This window comes from Culex pipiens, chromosome 2, assembly GCF_016801865.2.
Source record: "Culex pipiens pallens isolate TS chromosome 2, TS_CPP_V2, whole genome shotgun sequence".
Classification (NCBI taxonomy): Eukaryota; Metazoa; Arthropoda; class Insecta; order Diptera; family Culicidae; genus Culex; species Culex pipiens.
In genome coordinates, this window is record NC_068938.1 from 190,108,313 (window position 1) to 190,128,312 (window position 20,000).

At 34.8% G+C, this 20,000-nt stretch overlaps 1 protein-coding gene across 1 annotated transcript in view; it reads right to left on the reverse strand.

Annotated features, from left to right (window-relative positions):
• Positions 1-607: 607 nt before the first annotated feature.
• Positions 608-20,000, reverse strand: part of LOC120422938 (long-chain fatty acid transport protein 4) — a 29,285-nt gene continuing 9,892 nt past the window's right edge. Inside the window, exons 2-10 of the mRNA XM_039586516.2 lie at positions 18,711-19,005; positions 14,710-15,098; positions 11,173-11,274; positions 9,927-10,080; positions 4,700-5,094; positions 4,504-4,582; positions 4,121-4,390; positions 1,295-1,385; positions 608-1,171 (exon numbers count right to left, since the gene is read on the reverse strand). Of these exons, the coding sequence (XP_039442450.1) occupies positions 863-1,171; positions 1,295-1,385; positions 4,121-4,390; positions 4,504-4,582; positions 4,700-5,094; positions 9,927-10,080; positions 11,173-11,274; positions 14,710-15,098; positions 18,711-18,907 (1,986 nt within the window). The 5' untranslated portion in view covers positions 18,908-19,005 and the 3' untranslated portion in view covers positions 608-862. The remainder of the gene's footprint in view (positions 1,172-1,294; positions 1,386-4,120; positions 4,391-4,503; positions 4,583-4,699; positions 5,095-9,926; positions 10,081-11,172; positions 11,275-14,709; positions 15,099-18,710; positions 19,006-20,000) is intronic.

Consider the following 20,000-nt stretch of genomic DNA (forward strand, 5'->3'; position numbering starts at 1 on the left):
TTGCATAACACCAGCCAGCCACTTCCTTTTTCCACTTACCGTCAAACCTCTCATAGCTGGTCTTCTGGTTCCCGGCAACGAACATGAATCATTTATTCTGATCTGTTTCTAAAATGAAGCCAAAATTGGAAATTGACCAGACCAATTGTTTCCAGCAACGCTGGTGGGTTGTCAGGGTTGGAGGAGGAGTAAGGGGGAGGAGGTTTGTATTTTTTTCAACCCATCCAACCTCCCTCGCTCCCTCTCCTTAAAATGGGTGTTGATCTGTGGAGCCATTTGGCAGGGTAATTTCAAATGTATACAGAACAGACACCATGCGCAAAATGAGCACGCTGCCGCCGAATATCTCGGAACACATCAGTATAAATTAACACAAACATTAGTGACTGGTGTCGATGGCGGCTGGAGAGAGAGAGATAAAGAAAAAAAGTATGCGAAAATTGAAATGCAATTGCAAATTGCAAATGCAAATAGCAGTTGCACTCAACTATGCACGCGACATTCGCAAATGATCGAATTTCTGTGAATGATTTTGATATCAGTCTGCAAACAAAACAGTTTTTTTCTTTTCTGTTCAAAGGATTTGGGATTGATTAAAAACGGTTTGATTTTATTAGCTCTTAAAATTTAACATTTATTTGAACTTAAACTATGCTATTCATGGCAAATGTAACAATTCTTACACGAGTCGGTGCTTATTCTAGTGTCAACTATTCTACTTCATGCACTAATCCTACTAAAACATTCAGTAAATCCTACTATCAGTCGATTGGAATTTGTGACAATCTGTCTTTCGTGGTTTGTTTCTTTTTGGTACACAATTTTGACTATCTCAGATTTCATCTCCTCTCCCCCTCCCTCCTCAAAACTTTCCCTTGCCACTGCTCACCACCTCAAAGTCAGCCTGCTCAAACCGGCGGTAGCTTCCATCCCCCTGCAGATAGTAAATCGCATCTTTAACCTTCTCCAAGTTGTACCCATCGAGCTGCAAGTCTCGCTTCTTCAGCTTGAACGTGGTCGTCATCGGAAGCTCGGACAGCACTCGGATAAACAGCGGCCTCGCGTAAGCCGGAAGACTGCCCCGGATGCCGGCGCCCAGCTGGACCAAATCAAGCTTGCCCGCGGTGTCCACGATGGCTGCCATGCCGGCTTTGCCCTCGGTTCCGGGAATCTGTGGGGAGAACAATTAAACAAAAAAAAGTAGATGAGTTAATCGACAAACCAATAGGTTGACTAAATCACGTAGTCCTACGCCATTTCAGTTTTTTTTTAATAATTTATCATCAAAACTCACATCAACTCCGTACACGGCACAATCCTTCAGACCGACAATGTTGGTAATGACGCCCTCAACCTCGGAAGTAGCGACATTTTCACCGCGCCATCTGGAACCAACAAAAGAGAAAGATTTTTGTTAATTTAAATAGTGAATTATTCTTAACTTTTCGGAAATCTGGAAGTGTACTTTACAAGTTTCAACTGACCTAGCTCACGAACTACTGAAAGCTTGGCACTTAAATTTAATCATAATAGCTTAAAAAAATAAAAATCAGAAAATTGTATAGTTTGATAACTATATCATTATCATTTCACAAGACTTTTAGCTTCACCATAAACATTTTATAAACATTTTTTTAGTTCTGGAGTGGCTAAAATTTATGTTTGATTAAACGATTTTGAACCGGGTTTTCGTCCTCGAAACTATTAATTACAGTTTGTTTTTTACAATTTAATTGAAAAACCAAAAAATGTAAATGTAAAATAAAATGCCTAGTGCCTAATGCCTGATGCTTGAAGAAATCATTGAGCCAATTTAATTTCAAGTTTATATTTATAATTCAAAAATCTAGTTATACATTTGATGTGTCCAAAATAAGTGTTTTATATCCTTTAAAAATGATACTCTTGATTATAAAATTTGAAAAAATAAGCATGGAAAAAAGCGAAAAAAAATTAAAAGAGATTAATGACAAAAAGTTAAATATCACAATCGAGAAAAAAATCCGTGTACCTATTTTTTCTGGAAAGTCCTAATCATAACCTACAACTTTGTTGAAGACATCAAATGGTTCAGAAAATTACTTCTTAGATTTTCAGAATATTCTAATGATGCAAAATGTTTTTTTTTAATATTGTATGCACTGACAAAGTCCAAATTTTAAAAAAATCTAAATTCATATTTTTTGGGAAATTTTGAAAAATTACTTGATGATGAAATAACCTACAAATCATCACCAAATATGACAGTGCTGAAAAGATCATTTTTGCAATTCCGTCGTGAAACTACTTACTTTTCCTGTCATTCTTGAACGACGAAATAGCCTACTTTTCTGTACCAAAAATAACAGAATCGAATAGCAACACTTTTCAAAATAAATGCTGAAAAGTGCTACTTTTCAGCACTGAAATGGGTGCTGAAAAGTTGAACTTTTCAGCACTTGTTTCGAAAAGTAACACTTTTCAACATTTTTTTGATTTAAACGATTTTTTGACAAAATACATGAAAATTTGACTTAAAATTGCACTCAATGGGTGTTTTTAGAAATTGCAAAAAATGTTGTATGGAACTCGTTGCAAAACTTGATTTTTTCAGCACTCGTCGTATTTATCCAACTCGGTAAACCTCGTTGGATAAATGTACGACTCGTGCTGAAAAAATCCTCTTTTTGCAACTTGTTGCATAAACTACTATTAAGCACTCAGCTACTTTTCAGCACTTGTATCGAAAAATAATACTTTTCGACACTGTTTAAGTTTTCGAGTTGACCGAAAACATGAATGCCAAACTAAAGCGAGGAAAAAACATCATTCTGCAACTTGATGATAAATTACTGCTATTAAATTTAAGAAAAGTATACAAGTTAGGATTTCTCTAAAACCATACAATATTTTTGCAAGCTTCAATAAGCGTTTTATAGCTCTGAACAAAACCTACAAATTGCTATTAAAAGACTTCAAAAATGTTGCGTCGTTCCAGAGAAATCAACAAGTTAAAAAACGTAACGCATCGCGTAAAAAGAGGTTTCTCTGTAGTAGTTTTTTCGAATCCTTTCTAAAATAAGGTTTTAAATTTGACCATCAGAAGATTTTACAAATGTATCAATTTTTAAAACTAGTAAACTATAGTATCTAATCTAACATCGCTTAGACACTTAGAAAACTTCATTTTATTCAATTTTACTTAAATAAACATAAACTGCCGGAGACACCAAATCGATCAGATGTTTTCCCCAAGAAAGTCAATTCTGACGTTTACATTGTTTACATTACTTATGGGAATGTGTCAGAAAAAAGTGTTGAAGTAAATTTACATCGAAAAAAAGGTAATAATTAACCATCAAACCTTCTCTCTGTCAAAATCGAACTTTAAATACATTTTGTTTTTTTTTTTTATTTAAGAAAGATTCTTTCTGAATCTCCCAGAATTACAGCCCAGAGAAGCAGAATGATCTCATACTCATGGGTCTCGTGACATTAGATCTAAAGGGGTTACATACATGTAGAAAACACAAAATTTCATATTACAGACAAATTATTAAATCCACTAAAAAGTTGATTTTCAATCATGAAGATATTTCATAAGTAAGAGACGATTTTTGCCATGCTTAAAGTGAACTGTCATATTTCTGAGCGATTTTCTCTAAATACAGAGTTGATTTACGGGTGGCACGTGTGCATGAAACCCGATTTTCAAATTTTGCTTTTAAAATAAATACAAAAATTAAAAACTGACGATTTTTTATATGAAAAACAAAAAAACATTTTTATTTTTTGAAATTAATTTTATGAAAATCGGCCTTAGTCACACACACGAGACCGGTTCAACGAGTCTTCACCAAAATGTTTAGCCGATTTGGTCAAGGCAGAGTTGAGATACCGTGGCACCGGTTTTTTGAAACTGCTAGCTTCAAATAGTTATATCTCGGCAATGCTACAACCAAATGTCTTCAAATTTGTCTTGTTTATAGATGAAAATGTATATTTCAATGCCCTGAAAACATATTTTAGAAAAAGTATTAGTGTGTGCTCATACCGCCTCTAATATTTTTGCCGATAAACATGTATGTAACCACTCAATAAAATTAAAATTATATAAGTTCAGTATCAAAAACCAACTCACCTGAACGTATCCCCGGTACGATCCTTGAAGTAGTAATATCCAAACAAATCCGTCACCAAAATGTCGCCTGAATTGAAGAACATATCCCCCTTGGCGAACACATCCCGCAGAACCTTCTTCTCGGATGCCTTCTTGTCGGCATAACCCACGTACGAGTTCAGCGCCTTCTTCATCTCAATCTTCCCAATAAATACCCCAGCCTCTCCAGGTTTACACCGAATGCAGAACCCATCGGAATTTCGGATAATTTCCCCAGTTTCCTCCTCACATCTGAAATTTAGGAAAAAGAAGAAGCTTACACACTGTTCAAAAATTCATGGAGACGCTTGGTGATTCAGCAAACTATCGCTGCTCTTGCAAATTCACATCGATACCGAACTCACCTCACCAGTGTCACCGGGTAGAACGTCCGGGCAAAGGCCGGAACGAACCCAACCGCCCCGACCGTGTTGTCCAGGTTCACTGCAATTGAAAGGCAGAACGACAAACGAAGCAAAAAAAAACAGGTATTAAGGTACAACTCATCAATCAACATCAGAAACATTGCGTTGGTAGAGAGAAAGAAAAAGGAAAACTCACTCAAATTGGAATTTCCCTCGGTGGAGCCGTAAAATTCGCCAATCTGTTTGATGTTGAAGCGTGACGCAAATTGGGTCCAGATCTGGGGCCGCAACCCATTCCCAAACATCATCCGGACCTGGTGCTGGGTGTCGGTAGGTTTGGCCGGCGTCGTCAGCACGAAGCGACAAATTTCGCCGATGTACTGGGCGACGGTGCAGTTGTACTTGATGCAGTCGGCGAAGAAGTTGGACGCGGAGAACTTCTTGCGCAGGGCCGCTGTTAGGCCGCACAGGAGCACACTGCCGATGCCGACCATTCCGCCGGCCGAGTGGTACAGCGGGAGCGAGTTGTAGATGATGTCGTCGTCGCGCAGGGCCAGCATGTAGTACACGCCGGTGCCCATCATGATGAATCTGGTGGAGTGGATTGAAAAGTGAAGGCAAAATTTAATAATTTAAATGCAAAAAAAAAATCAAAATTGAATTCCATATTACGATAGAATATTATTGTTATTATTTGATATCTTTTTTAAAGGTTTTCTTTAGGTTACACAACAACCAAGAAAGTTGTTGACCATTTCTCAAACATGTTTGGCATTTATGGCCTATCTACAATCACTTAGCTTAGAATAGTTAAGTAAAGTAAAACTTAGAAAATGTACACAACTTACGGCCGTCATCCACAATCAACTTAGAAAATTTGCTGGGCGGATATACGTTGCTATGCAGTTGTTTGTTTACCTTTGATATGGAAACGTCAACTTACCGTAGATTTTGAAATTTTCCAAACCATACGTCAAGTTTCTAATTTTATTCCTTTTCATTGTAGAAGATCAGATTCATTTCCATTGATTCAAACTCCTAAGCTAAGTGAAATTTTCTAAGTTAAGTGATTGTAGATAGGCCATTACAGACTCATTTTCATGGCATACCATATATAAAACATCGTAAATTTCTCTGCAGTTTCACAATACTCTGAAATTAAAATGTTTTTTTTTTAATATTTGTGTACAAAAAAAACCGTCCAAAATTGCAATTATTTAAGACACTAAATATTCAAACACAAAATGTTCATAAGTTTTTTTTAATTTTTCAGAGTTTTCATCAGCTAAATTAAAAAATCAGCTATCCTTGTTTTTCTGAACTTTTAGAAATTTAAATAAGTATCAAATAATATGCAATAAATATCTCTTAATCCCATCACATTCTTGAAATTAAGACAAATTTTTATTTGTTACAGGTTAACTTTTATATTGATATGCCCAGAATTTTTTTTCATGATTAATTTAAAAAAAACCGTTATAACGAAAAAAATAAATTATCTATCACCCAACCACAACAGCAGTTCTTTCATTGCAGTTTTCAGAGAGATTGAGTGACTCAGCGGTGAGAGCGCATAGTCTACAAAATGGGGAGGAGTGAGGGAATGACATCGCTGGAAATCACGAGACACAAGAAGAGATCTCACACGCTATAGTGACGGTCGCTTTACTCTCTGATGTTTTGGTGCAGAGATCATCAAATGATAGCTTCTTCTACCACTGACACACTGACGAGAAGCAATTTTCCGGATTACAGTCATCCCTCATATTCGGAACAGTTTACAGATCGGCCAATGTTCAAAAAATCATAGCAAATCGATAATTGAACCTAATGATTCGCTTTTACCTTCATTTGACAGCTTTTCTTGCGATCTTTTGAATGCTGTATCGAATAACTGCAAATTTCAACCTTTCTATGAAGTTTTTGAAGAAAAACTTTGACCCTGGAAATCCACAAATTTGGAACACATTTTTCTTACGGATGTAAACAAACTTTGGTTCTCTCCATGAATACATAATTTTTACAAAATAATGACTTCACGCACTGAAACCAACAAAACTCAAGCTTAGTTATGTTTTATGAATGGTCTGATAACATTTTTTCGAAAAATATCCGTTAAATTCAGGTGTTCCACAATTGTGGGAGGCACAATAACATCCCACAATTATGGAACAGGCAATTTGGAAGCAGCGTTTTGCTGCTCTGAACATAATCGTCTTGAAATACAGTTTTTGTTTAAAAAGTACTATTTTTACTAGTGAAATAGCAAGAGAGTGTCCAAATAAAGGTCCTAAAAATAGAAGGGTCGACAGAATAGATGCATTTGGCGTGTTATTGACAAATTATCACAAAAGTGTTCCAAATTTGTGGGTGTTCCGAATATGTGGGATGACTGTACGTGGCTTGCGCGAAAAGGCAAAACAATTAAGGACCTACATAGGGAAATGAAATGTTCTGGGAGAAATTTCAAACACCCAAAGTCATTTAAATTTAAGGTTGAAAAACTTGTTTTCTCTGGTGTTGGCACTTTTCTTGTAACCGAACATAATAAAAACTACCAGATTATTATCTACAACAATTTTATAATACTTGTAATTGTTATATAAGTATCGTTTTTTGCCAAAATTATTTTAAATTAATTCCAACCTTGTTCTTGCATGATATTGTTGCTCGATTGGAACCCCAATTTAACAGTTCGATTGGAACCCTGAGAGTGACATTTCGCCTCTCCATATAGGCTCTCTAAAAACAATCACTAGCTCGTCATGGCTTACTGGTAAAAAATGTCAACAAAAATAAAGTTTAAGTGGCTTTAAGGTTGCTTCAAATTTCATTGAATATTTGTATCTTTTTTGCATCAGATAAAAATTTGCAAAATATTAATGAATCTATGAAAATATTTTTTTCCTAAAGTACACAATTTTAAAAGAAAAGTTTAACATGCGTTTACTTTATAAAAAATAATTGAAAAAAACATTATGAAACGTGACTAAATAGTTTACAATCAATTTAACAAGTTTTTTCAACTAGAACTTCAATTATCTCTGATTTTTTTGAAAAAAAATTCAGATTAGCATTGGTTTAACTTGAATATAGTGCATGATATCGGAATGTGTGTAAGGTTGATGTAAATATTTTTCAAAGTTTTTGTCGCCCAGTACATCGGCGAGATTGTCACTTTGCGCTGGCGACCCCGGCCAAAAATCCACAATCAGCTTGAAAAATTAGGGGGCAAAACAATCTGAAAACTTCAAAATATCAATAACATTTGAAAAAAATGCATTCCCCCCTGTTTTCAATTTTTTTAGCTTAAATTCATTTATTAATATGTTGCTTAAAAAAATATTTTCTTTAACTTTTAGTTTTTTTTTTCAAACTAATTATTGCAAACCAACTTAAAAAAAATTGAATGAAAATGTTGAAAATCTGGGTACTATTTTTTATGAAATCCAAATTTCTGCGTTACGTAATAAAATAACGCTCCCCCTGTAGGTATGGGGGAGCTTTGACATAATTGAGGAATTCATTCGCTAGGCTCGCTGTTGTTCCAGCGGTGTTCTGAATGACAGTCCCCATAGAGTTATCTAAAGCCGCTGTCACGCACACTAGCACACCATCTGTTTTGCTGGCCGGTACAAAATTTAACCTCAATCTTTTTTGTGTACGTATACGCAATACATGCGCACGTAGATAACTCTATACACAGGGTTGCCAGCAGGGATGCCACATGGTTTTTTAAAATGTCTGTAAAAAAATCTGTGTATGTCTGTGCATTTGTCGAAAAAATTTTAAGGCTGACAAAATAAGTCTCGGTTGATATATTTACCAAATAATAATTTAATTAGGGTTTTTAAAAGTCTGTGAACCAAAACAAATGTCTGGCACAAGCTCAAATGTCTGTGAAACACTGACAAATCTGTGTATCTGGCATCATCGGTTGCCAGGTTGCCAGATAAATCTGTCAGATTTTTCAAACTTCAGCCAGAATAAAAAATCTCTATTCTCTGTGCCATTTATTGACAGATTTTGCCAGATTTTTCGATTTATGCCCATTTTGAACAACGTTTTGATTAAAATGAGCTAATTTTATTGAATATAAAAATAGAATGTGTTTTTCTTGAAGAAAATATTAATTCAACACTGTTGAGGCCTTAAAAACCATTTAAATGCTACAAACTTATAAATTACCACATCTTGTTTTATCAATTATTTGAATATAAGTTTACATAATAATTGTCAAAACTGTATTATTTGATGAATTCTAACATCAACATTCATTTCAAATTGGTTTGGATGCTGTAGTCAATGCCAAAACAATTAAATTAAATAAAAATATGAGTTTACCAAAAAATGTGACACATTTCACTGAAATATTTCAGAAGCGGGCGGAAGCAGCGTGAAGGCAAAGCAGAAAATTATGGTTTTGATTTCCTTAAATTCTAGTAAAATTCTATACAAAGTTTCGATTGTTTTGATGTTAACAGCTTATTTGAGACCTAAACATTTCAGTCCAAAGTTGTGCGATTCATAGGCAAAATTGAGTGTCCGGATTTCAAATCAGCTTTTATCAGTGTCCGGAATTCGAAGCGCAACATGTCATTTTAATTTTAAAATTCTGACCTAAAATTGTTAGAATAGTAGTTTATGCAACAAGTTGCAAAAAGAGGTTTTTTTCAGCACGAGTCGTACATTTATCCAACGAGGTTCACCGAGTTGGATAAATACGAAGAGTGCTGAAAAAATCAAGTTTTGCAACGAGTTCCATACAACATTTTTTGCAATTCCGAAAAACACCCATTGAGTGAAATTTTATGTCAAATTGTCATGTATTTTGTCAATAAATCGTTTGAATCAAAAAAATGTTGAAAAGTGTTACTTTTCAGCATTTATTTTGAAAAGTGTTGCTATTCGATTCTGTTATTATTGGTACAGAAAAGTAGGCTATTTCGTCGTTCAAGAATGACAGGAAAAGTTAGTAGTTTCACGACGGAATTGCAAAAAAGACATATTTAGCATGAATTCTCTTAAAACTGACTGTTTATACTACATCATGATGATATTTCTACATTTCCAACTTGTTACATGATTTTTTGCCAGTTATAACAAAAATGATATGCTACTAAGTGTCCGGATTTCGAATCATGACGTTACTAAAAGTCAAAAATATTAAAAAAATCAAAAGATTTTTTAATTTACCCAAACATGCTAAAAATAAATCTAAACGCAGGGGAATGCATTATAAAATGGTTACACTTAAATTTCGAATGACATTTTGAAGTTTTTTGAAAACATATTTTTGCCCCTTGATTTTTCGGGTCGTTTTTTAAGGAGGGGTGGGGAGGTCACGAAAACATTAGATAACATTTGTACCAGCCTAATGAAAACTAAACGAAACGCTACGTTATCAAACGCTTATCTCGTACCTGGAGTTGGTGATCACGGCCGCCTTGGGCATCCCGGTCGTGCCGGACGTGTAGATGTAAACCAGCTTATCCCGGGGTGATATATCACGCCAGATAGTGCTCAGATCCTCATCGCACTGCACGCCATCCAGCGCCTGTCTTAGGTTCTCGGCCTCTGTGGAGGAGAAGGGAGGGAGGGAAAAAACATACATTCAGTCACTCTCACGAGAATTTTTGGATGAGTTGGTACGAGCATTTCTTCTGAGGTGTGAGAAAATGATTTATGATTTTATCAGCTAAGGTAGAGGTGGGTTTTTAAGGGGGTGGGCAGCAGTCCAACACGAGTTGCAATCTTCCCCGCCGTGGGAAAGTATTTAGTCTGACCACCTTCGGACAACTGGACATAGGGGGATAAGTAAGGACTAGTTCTTTACTTTTGCCTCGTGCAACAACACCAGACACGGAGTATTTTGAATGCCAAAAAAATCAAAATGCTTTTTTTTTCATTCAAATTGTGGTAATGTTATTTTTGAAAAGTTGAACAAGCTAAATTGGAAGTTGAGTTTTGGCTATTTGATTGTGAAGTTGTGTCATGGCATGCTACAATTGACAGTTGAACTATCATTGAGTGCAACCAAAGTTGTTTGACGATTCATGCAACACTTTCTTTGATTGGATGTAGATTTTTTTGTCTTTCCGTGCAGATCACCATCTCACCGGAACTGGCATTACTCTTCTTCGGCAAAACGGGACTCGGAAACGCGGGAACTTGAGTGGAGTGAGGGAAAAACAGTGAAAGGAACCGAACCGGAAAGGAAATACATCATCGGGATCTCGGACGAAATGTGTGCAATTTATGGGAAACTGGCAGCCGTTTTGGACATTGCTGATAATGGAGAATTGGACAGACAGAAGAGCTCCACAGCTCCGATGAGGGGTGCTGGGGATAGGAAGTATGCATACAACAGTCCAGCGCGGTACAATTCAGGATGAATGGAGTTCTTGCCACCACCACCACTACCCCACAAAAAGTAAGAACATTCCCCTCTTCCCACCCCGAAATGACGAAGGTGAAAACTGACCAAATATAAGAAGAACGATGGGAATAAAATATGCAGAGTTACTTTGGCACTGACACACACACGTGTGTTTGTACACGTGGCACTGCCGCCTGCTGGCAACACGGTCCATGGGGATTAGGTGAAATAGTGTCCGATGGAAAATGGACGATGTGAGGGAAGAATTGTAATGGATTTTCGGGTCTTACCTGGCAGCTGGTCAAATTTGGTCTGCTCGGATGACTGGTCGGAACCGTACACGAAAATGGGCAACCCCTTAATGCCATCCTGGTCGATGATCTCGGCAATGGCTGAAAATGAATTATTGAGATTTTCTTAAATCAATGTGTTAACCAACTTTTCATTTCAAAATGTGCCCCACCATCTGTTTGCCCTTCCATCAGTTAGAAACCCCTTCAAAATTGGCAACCGTTCAAATCATGCTCCTAATCCAGTAGTGCCACGACGAATCAATACCGTACTCTTCCTGTTATAACTGAAAAGCTCTTTTCTTGGCAGTTTCTCTTATCGTGTTGTACACACAGCAACACCGACAACAAAAGCACCTCTATCGGACAAGAAACCATCAGCTGCAGACGTGTTTCGACACGGGATGGACGGACCCTCGCAGTCGGTCCGATTAGGACAGGTTTTGGACACAAGACGAGACACTAGTTCGTTGGACGGAATTTACCGTTGATGGAACAAATTTGAAATTCTTTACGTTTAATTTTAGTTCTATATGCAATATTTTTATTAATGCATACGATTTGTTAAAAATATTGGCAATATTGTAAAGATCTAAAAAAAATTAAAAGTCAAGCAAAAAATCCATAAAAATATCGCTTAAAACTACGATAATTCATTTTTTTTTAATCTTTCTTAAATTGATCAATTAAACCATATCATGTTAAATTCTCAATGCTTTCACCTAGAATATATTTTTTGAAAATGTAGTAAGTTTTACAGTAAAATATGTACTCAACATTGTTCACAAAGTACCAAATTTTGAAAGTACTCAAATTTTTATAATTTGCAATATGGCGCGAAATTTGGTTTGCTTTTTCACACTAAGAGAGTTTTTTTTTTGGAAAATGCTAAAATTTTCATAAAATACCGTATTTTTCGGAAATACTAAAAAAAAATGCTATGCAAACGACGCAAAATTTTGTATGATATGAAGCATACACAATATGAATGTTTGTATGAAGCACACAAAGTCGCAGCGTTTGAAAATTATTATTTTGAAAATTTTAGTGCTTTCAAAAACAAGATATTTTGTGAAAATTTAAGCATTTTCCAAAAAAAAATCTCTTAGTTTGAAAAAGCAAAGCAAACTTCGCTTCGTTTGATATCCATATTGCAAATTTTGAAAATTTTAGTATTTCCGAAAACTACGGTATTTTGTGAAAAAATTGTTTTCAGCAAAAAAAACTCTAATTAAGCGAAAAAGCATACAAAATTTCGCTTCGTTTGATACCCTTATTGCAAATTATGATAATTTGAGTACTTTCGAAAAAATACCTTAATTTTTGAAAATTTTAGTATTTTCCATAATAATAATATAACGCAATTTTTATTTATTGAAAAAAAATAGTCATTTTCAATAGAAAATTGAAGCAGACTTTTTTATTTATTGAAAATTTGGCTTTTTTCGCAAAAAAACGTTCACAGAAAATAATTTTCAAAAACATACAATACAATCTTATTACAATAGAATGAAATTTAAAAAAAATGCATTGCAAAGTTAAAACTAAAAAAAATGCAATTGTTTACATAATTATTGGAAAAAAATTGAACATAAAACATAAACAAACAAAAACAAAACTATACAAAATATTTTTATCATAATTGCTTAGATGTCTAGTTAGAAAGATTGCAATTCACACTAATATAACTGCATTTTGTGTTATTTCTACATTTCATAACCAAACAGTTTTTTTTTCAATTTTCCATAAGCTTTAACAATTATAAATTCAGCAGTGTTTTTATAAACTCTCTGAATCAAATTTATTAAAACTTCCTTTTTTATAAGTTTCTGTAAATATTTTTCTTTACGGCAGCTTGATATTTTTTTCAAATTACAGATACTTACAGATTTTGACGCTTTAAAATTTTTAAAAAGTCTGTTCAACTTAAGTCAACATTTGGTCACATTGTGGTAGATTTTTGTCATGGTCGATTACATTTTTGTGGTTGAACTTGCTTTAAAAATATTAATCCAATTTTCAATGTTAAAAATTGAAGATATTGTTAAATAAGGAGAAAAGTTCTTTTATAATTACGACTTTTATTTAAAATGACACATCTAAGCATTATTTATGTTGCATGTGATGGTTTTTTTTTAATTTATGAATACGTTTATTTCAAAATAATCGTACCAAATGAGATTCATTTTTCGATACTAAATTTAAATAAACAGTTTTCAACATATTCAAATAAAAAAGTTACTGTAAGTAAAAACAATAAATATAAATTGGGTTCAAGTGAAATGTTTTGATTTATTATTAAAAAATATGTTTCAAAATATCCTATCAGTGGATTTATTTTTTTAGGTTTTTTGAGCTTTTAAGCACACCTGAATAAATTATTTTTGAAAAGCTTCGAAAATTTCCAATACGTTTTTCTTTGGAACATCGAAAGTTGGACAATGAGTTCCTGAGATACAGCACATTTTTAAAATATTTTTTAAAAGCTTTTCACAAATATTTTTTCGGATGTGCTTTTCGTTCAAAAAGTATTTTTAAATGCAAACATAACTAAAAGAAATAAAAAAGAGAAGAAACTATTTTTTTAAATATATCTCCGAAAATGTATAGATGTATTTTTAGTAACCTGAAACAAATAATAAAAAAAAATTTAAAATAAAAAAAAACGTAATTCGTAAATTCAATTTTAAGTGATAAAGAAATGAATTAAAAAAAAACTTTTTTTTTCATGCACTCTATTTTTTCGAAAAGACCTAATCATAACTTACAACTTTGCCGAAGACACCAACTTGATCAGAAAATCTCTAATTATGATGTAGGAAATGCCTAGACAAAATTTTGTCCAAAACAAAAAAAAATAAAATTTAAAAGCGCGTAAAAATTTGCGAATTCGTAAAGAAAACTCAGCTCTTACTAGCGTATTTTTCTATTAATTTATAAAATTTTGGAAAAAGGTCGTTTGCTTAAAAGTTGTATTCTTTTAAGCAACAGAAATATTAAAAAAAATCAAAGGAATAAAGTTTGCAAACTTGTTCTTTTGAGAACAGTATTTCTGATATAACTGTTCACAACCCAGAACATTTTTTATAAAAAAAAAAAAAACAGAACAGTATTAGCAATCCCTTTTAAATAGACAGATCATGAAATATTTTCATAGAACCATTATTTGATCAGCCCCATGTTTGTATGGATACTTTAATGAAGGCAAAATGGCTTCTTTGAACACAGAAATAAATTGTGTTCAGTAATCAAAACAATACAATTGTTGAATGAATATAAAACATATAAGCTGTATTCATCAAAACATATCTTGTGAAGCCTGATTAACTTAAACAACTTTTAAAAATTAAAACCAGAGTATTGCTAACTCAGCCCCACCTCACGGTACCGAAGGACCTCTCTCTCTAGGCCACTCTGCCAAACGTCTCAAAAGGATGAGAGCCGGCTGATTGACAGATTCCATTTGCAGAGTCCCCCCTCCGCTTCCTCCTCCCTATTCCGCGTGCAATTTCAAAATCTTGAACAAGAAGTGCTTACCGCCGGCCAGCTCCTCGCTGACGATGATGGCTTTCGAATTGGCCACCGCAATCGAGTGCCGGAGCGTCTCCCGGCGGAGGTTCGTGTTGATGAGGGCCGTCACGACGCCCAGTTTGGCGAGGCCCAGCCACACGCACGGGTACTCGCACCGGGTTTCCATCAGCAGCGCGACGGTGTCCCCGCGGGAGAAGCCCTTGGACCGGAAGTGGCACGCAACGCGATCGGACAGGCGACGAACCTCGTCAAAGGTGAACCGCTGGTCGTCCATCAGCAGGGCCACTTTGGACGGGTTGCGCGCGGCCACCTCCTCGAACCGCCGCACGACGGTCATCTTGCGCTTCTCGTACCGGTGCAGGACCAGGCTGAGGCGGAGAAACACCCAGGCGGCACTGCAAAGGGAAGGGGAAGAACCAGAAGAAGAACGATTTTTAATTAGTGGGAATGACACGGGCCACGACAGCTTGCGGTTATTATTAGACGGAGAGAGGCCGTGTTGATGGCTGACGAAAATTGGATCTTGGCATGTTGTTGCATAATGGCATGAAGGTGGGCTGCGTTATCAGTGTGGAGCTTCTGATAGCGGAGAGTGAACAAGATGCGTTGTGAAGAAGCGATTGTTTTGTAGGGAATGATGCTGTTTGATTGAGATAAGAACTCTACTTTTTATTTCTATCGACTATTTGACTTAAGTTGGCTTAATCCATTACTGCCAAAGTTGTTTTTTTTATCAAAATGTTTTATTTTTTCTCGTTATCAGGTAGTGAAGAAAAGGTTTTTTCTTCCAAAAACAGTCCTTTTCATATTTTATATTAGAGGTGGGCAAAAAAAGAGCGAGCCGCTCAAAGAGCCGGTTCTATGAAAAGAGCGAACGAACCGTGGCTCACAAAAAAAGAACCGCGGTTCTTTTTTATACTCCGGTTTAAGATGGCATGATTTTTGTTATGAATATAATTTATTGAATTTCCGAAAAAAGTGTAGTATTAAACTGAATTGAATTGAAAATGCATATTCAAATATTTCAAAACTTATAAAAATTAATCCCAAAGGTAAATGATTTTCAAAACAAAACAAAAAAACTTTCATTGTACAACTGATTGTACACTATAGTTTTACCGGAATACAATTTGAGCATTTCAAATTGCAGAATTTGTAAAATATTATAAAAAATCTACTGAATAGTTTAGAGATTTTGGAAAAAGGTGAAACTTTTTACAGTTCTATTCAACAGAATTTTACAAAAAAAATAATTTTTATTTGATCGATGTAAAATATGGTTTGAAACGCTGGAAAATGCATTTCAAATAATTTATTTTAGGTTGATTAGACTTCTATTTCCATTAAAATTTTGAAGTTTTAAGAAAAAATATTTTTTTGCCCCCTGATTTTCCGGACCGACTATATCCCCGTTCAGCGGCGACATAAACTATAAAAATATTTGCAGCGGCATTTTGTTTAAAAAAATAATACTTCGGTACCAGATTCAGCACAATTAAAAACTTCAACAAATAAATGGGTATGAAATGAATATTTCATTTCAAAGGACTGCGCCAATCCGATTCTGGTAACACTCCATCAAAACGCGTTTCTAAAAACATATCGATTAATATTTTTGTATTTTTTTTTCAAGCATGTTTACTGAAAACCAATTTGAAATTTTTCATAAACAGGTAGGTTTTGAAGTGTTATCTATCTTGAACAAAAAAGAGTGCAGATACAACGGTTTCATTGAAATTAAACAAATTTTAAATTTTTGTACGATTTATGACTCCTTTCCCTACTAGTAGAATTTTGTTTTATCTCACTTTAAAGAAAATTATAAGGATTTTCATTTTTTATTCAAAATTAAATTTTAGAACTTGAATACTTCCGATGCTGCTAAATCTAATTTAAATTAATCTAACGCACTTCTTCAGTTCTTCAAACTACATACTCAGTTCTTCAAACTACATACTCCGACACTCTTCATTCCTTGATATCTACTTTCATCGATATATAGTAACTACAAGCCGAAAAATTTGGAAAATATTTACCTTTGTCTAACTTAAATTTCCCTTGGCTTGCATAGACGACTGGCTTGCTTTGCGAAGCCTTGCGAGCCTTTGAAGGGTGTTTGACATTTGTTTGTTTTTGTTTGCTAAACGTTGCCATGATTCTCTCCCATGAAAAAGTACAGCGAAAAACACATTTTTGCAATTCCGTCGTGAAACTACTTACTTTTCCTGTCACTCTTGAACGACGAAACAGCCTACTTTTCTGTACCAAAAATAACAGAATCGAATAGCAACACTTTTCAAAATAAATGTTGAAAAGTTCTACTTTTTAGCACTCAAATGGTTGCTGAAAAGTTTAACTTTTCAGCACTTGTTTCGAAAAGTAACACTTTTCAACATTTTTTTGATTTAAACGATTTATTGACAAAATACATGAAAATTTGACTTAAAATTTCACCCAGTGTGTGTTTTTTGGAATTGCAAAAAATGTTGTATGGAACTCGTTGCAAAACTTGATTTTTTCAGGACTCTTCGTATTTATCCAACTCGGTGAACCTCGTTGGATAAATGTACGACTCGTGCTGAAAAAATCCTCTTTTTGCAACTTGTTGCATAAACTACTATTTCAATTGAGTCTTCATTTTGCATCATTCTGTAAACTGATCATTCTCTTCTTCGATGGTCCCTTCAACATTGACAACCGGAGAGTCGACTGTATTGTGAAAAGCATACAAATACTTTAGTCATGGAAATTTGATTTTTTTAAGTTTTCAAAAATCTGCAAAAAAATAAAATAGCTTGAAATTAAATTGAAACCACCTGTGAAATTAACAACGCCCACTTCTCAAAGATGCCCAAGTCACCTGATGAACTCATATTCCATGCACGCGGAAAGTTCAAGTTCAAAACAGTTATGTTTATTTGTCATGCCATTTGTGGATCTATCACACTGCATGCAATACACCAACAACAACAAAAGCGGAAACGAGATCTACTCTACACTACCGAACGAGCTCGAGATGCGATCACAACGATGAAGATGATGATCACGCAGCATCACAGTCGGATGTGTGTGTGTTTGTTTTGATCAACTATCATCATTTCTGTGAATATGATGAACATAGATGGAGTAGTGGTTGTATTTTGGAATTTTTTTCCAAAGTGGGATGATTTGGCCATCACAGACTGAGTTGCTCCAGGGCAATTTATTTCTTGAATTTGCATCTCTTTCTAGGGAAAAGTTTCAGAATATTCATGGATTTCTAGACTAAAACTATTTTTTTACGTTTTGAAGAAAAAAACACAAAACTGTTGTCAAATAAGCAACAAAATTACTGACATCATCCGCGATTCAAAAAAAACTCCGCGGGGAATGTCACCGCGATGAATGGAAGGGTACGGTGAGTCCAAAGTCTGCACCGGTAACACGAGATCAAAATCGGGTGTCACACATGGTGTGATATGCTGTTTGATGATAAAGCGTGTTTGTGTGTGTGTGTGACTCGCAATTGTCTCTCATTCAGAGCGATCATAACATCAGACACCGGCCACACAGACGCGACCACAAACTATATCAGTTTGTATGCGTTAGGGTGGTCAATGTTCTGAAACCTGTATTGTAACATTTTTTTCTGAAATTGACAAAAAATATATCATTTTATCATAAGGTCAAAATAATGTTCAAGGATCCAATAAAAGAACATATTATTTTCTTTTATTAAATCACACAAATCAAGAACCACCCTAGTGCGATAATTTGAGGTGTAATAATGCCCATTTATGCACTTCAACTGGAAGGTTCTTTGAAGTAATTCAGCAGTGAACAAGATCGGTTCGAACGTCATTATGCAATTTTGCAATCAACCTTAAACAAGTCGTTTCAAATCAAGACGAGCTTGAAGAAGTCATTCGGCAATCTGAATTTATTAAGCACAAACCATCTCGTCCTTGCTCCTTCTCTAGAGAAAAAAAGTCGCCTCAACCTATGCAACCCCCCCAAACCATACTCACTTGATGTCCCGCGGGAGTGTCCTGACGGTGGCAAACAGCAACGTGGGCCGTTCCCCGCTCAGCAGGTACAGCGTGACGGCGGTCAGCAGCGTCTGGGGAAGCATCCGGGGACCGATCGCGAGGGACAGGCCACACGCGGCGGCAGTGATGCACGCCAGTGTGGCCGTTTTTTGCTTCAAACTAAGTTCCACTATCATTTCGGGGGCAGGTTTTGATGATCCAGTGTGGTTTTGAATTAACGATGTGTGGACGAAAAAACAGGCTTCGTCACGCCCAGATTTGGGTGAGGGACAATCTGAAATAAATAAATTGAGTTTAGAAATCAATAATGAACTTTTGAAAAAATAGAGGAAATTGACATAAGTTTGTCAAGTTTGCCACTTTCTATGGAAAACTGAAAAATAAAACGCAATGATTATTTAAAAAATATTTGAAAAAGATAATAAAAAAATTTTGTGTTTTTAGATTTTAAAATTTTTGGAAGATGTTTTGTTCTTTAATAAATAAATGGGTTTCAAATTGCTATTTTCGATTTTTCACAATTTTTTCAAGCTTACGTAAAGGATAAATCAACTTTAAAAAAGCACTTGTCTAATTGGGCTATCGAAATTCCGTGAGATTTTTCATTCGTTCGAACATAAAAAAGTTACTGTTTTTGTTTGAGTTTGAGTAACTATAAGTTGAGTTTAATTAATGAAAATTTGCAATTTCGGTAGGATGAAATTTATTTATTTTATAATATCATTTATTTCAATTTTAGATAGGTGTGTACTAACATTCCTCCACTTCCCCAAAGGATAGCTTAGGCAAGGACCCTTCATGCCTTCATACTACACACTCATCAAGGGTGTCCTAAAATGCTAATATTATTTATATCAATTTCTGTTAGTATTATGCATTCTTTAAAACAGAAACATTTATTAACATTATGAAAAGAAAAGTTGTTTTTTTCCATATTTTGGTTTTTTTATAATTCTATGAGTATGTATTCAACTTATTAGACTGCAGACATTTAACTCTTTCAGGCCAGAATTTTGAAAAAAATATTGTTTTAAATTAATGATGGGAAAATGATTTTTATGACCATACGAAAATTATAGGCTGGTTTTTTAAATTTTGAATTTTGGGTCATGTATTACAAGAAATAAAAAAAACTGCATTCTTTTATACTTGAATGTATCGTCAAAAAACATTGAAAGTAACTATCACTACTGTTATTATGAACTGTAAAGTACAGTTTTTTAATTCAAAATTTCACCGAGTTTCAATACGACGAATGCTGAAAAAATC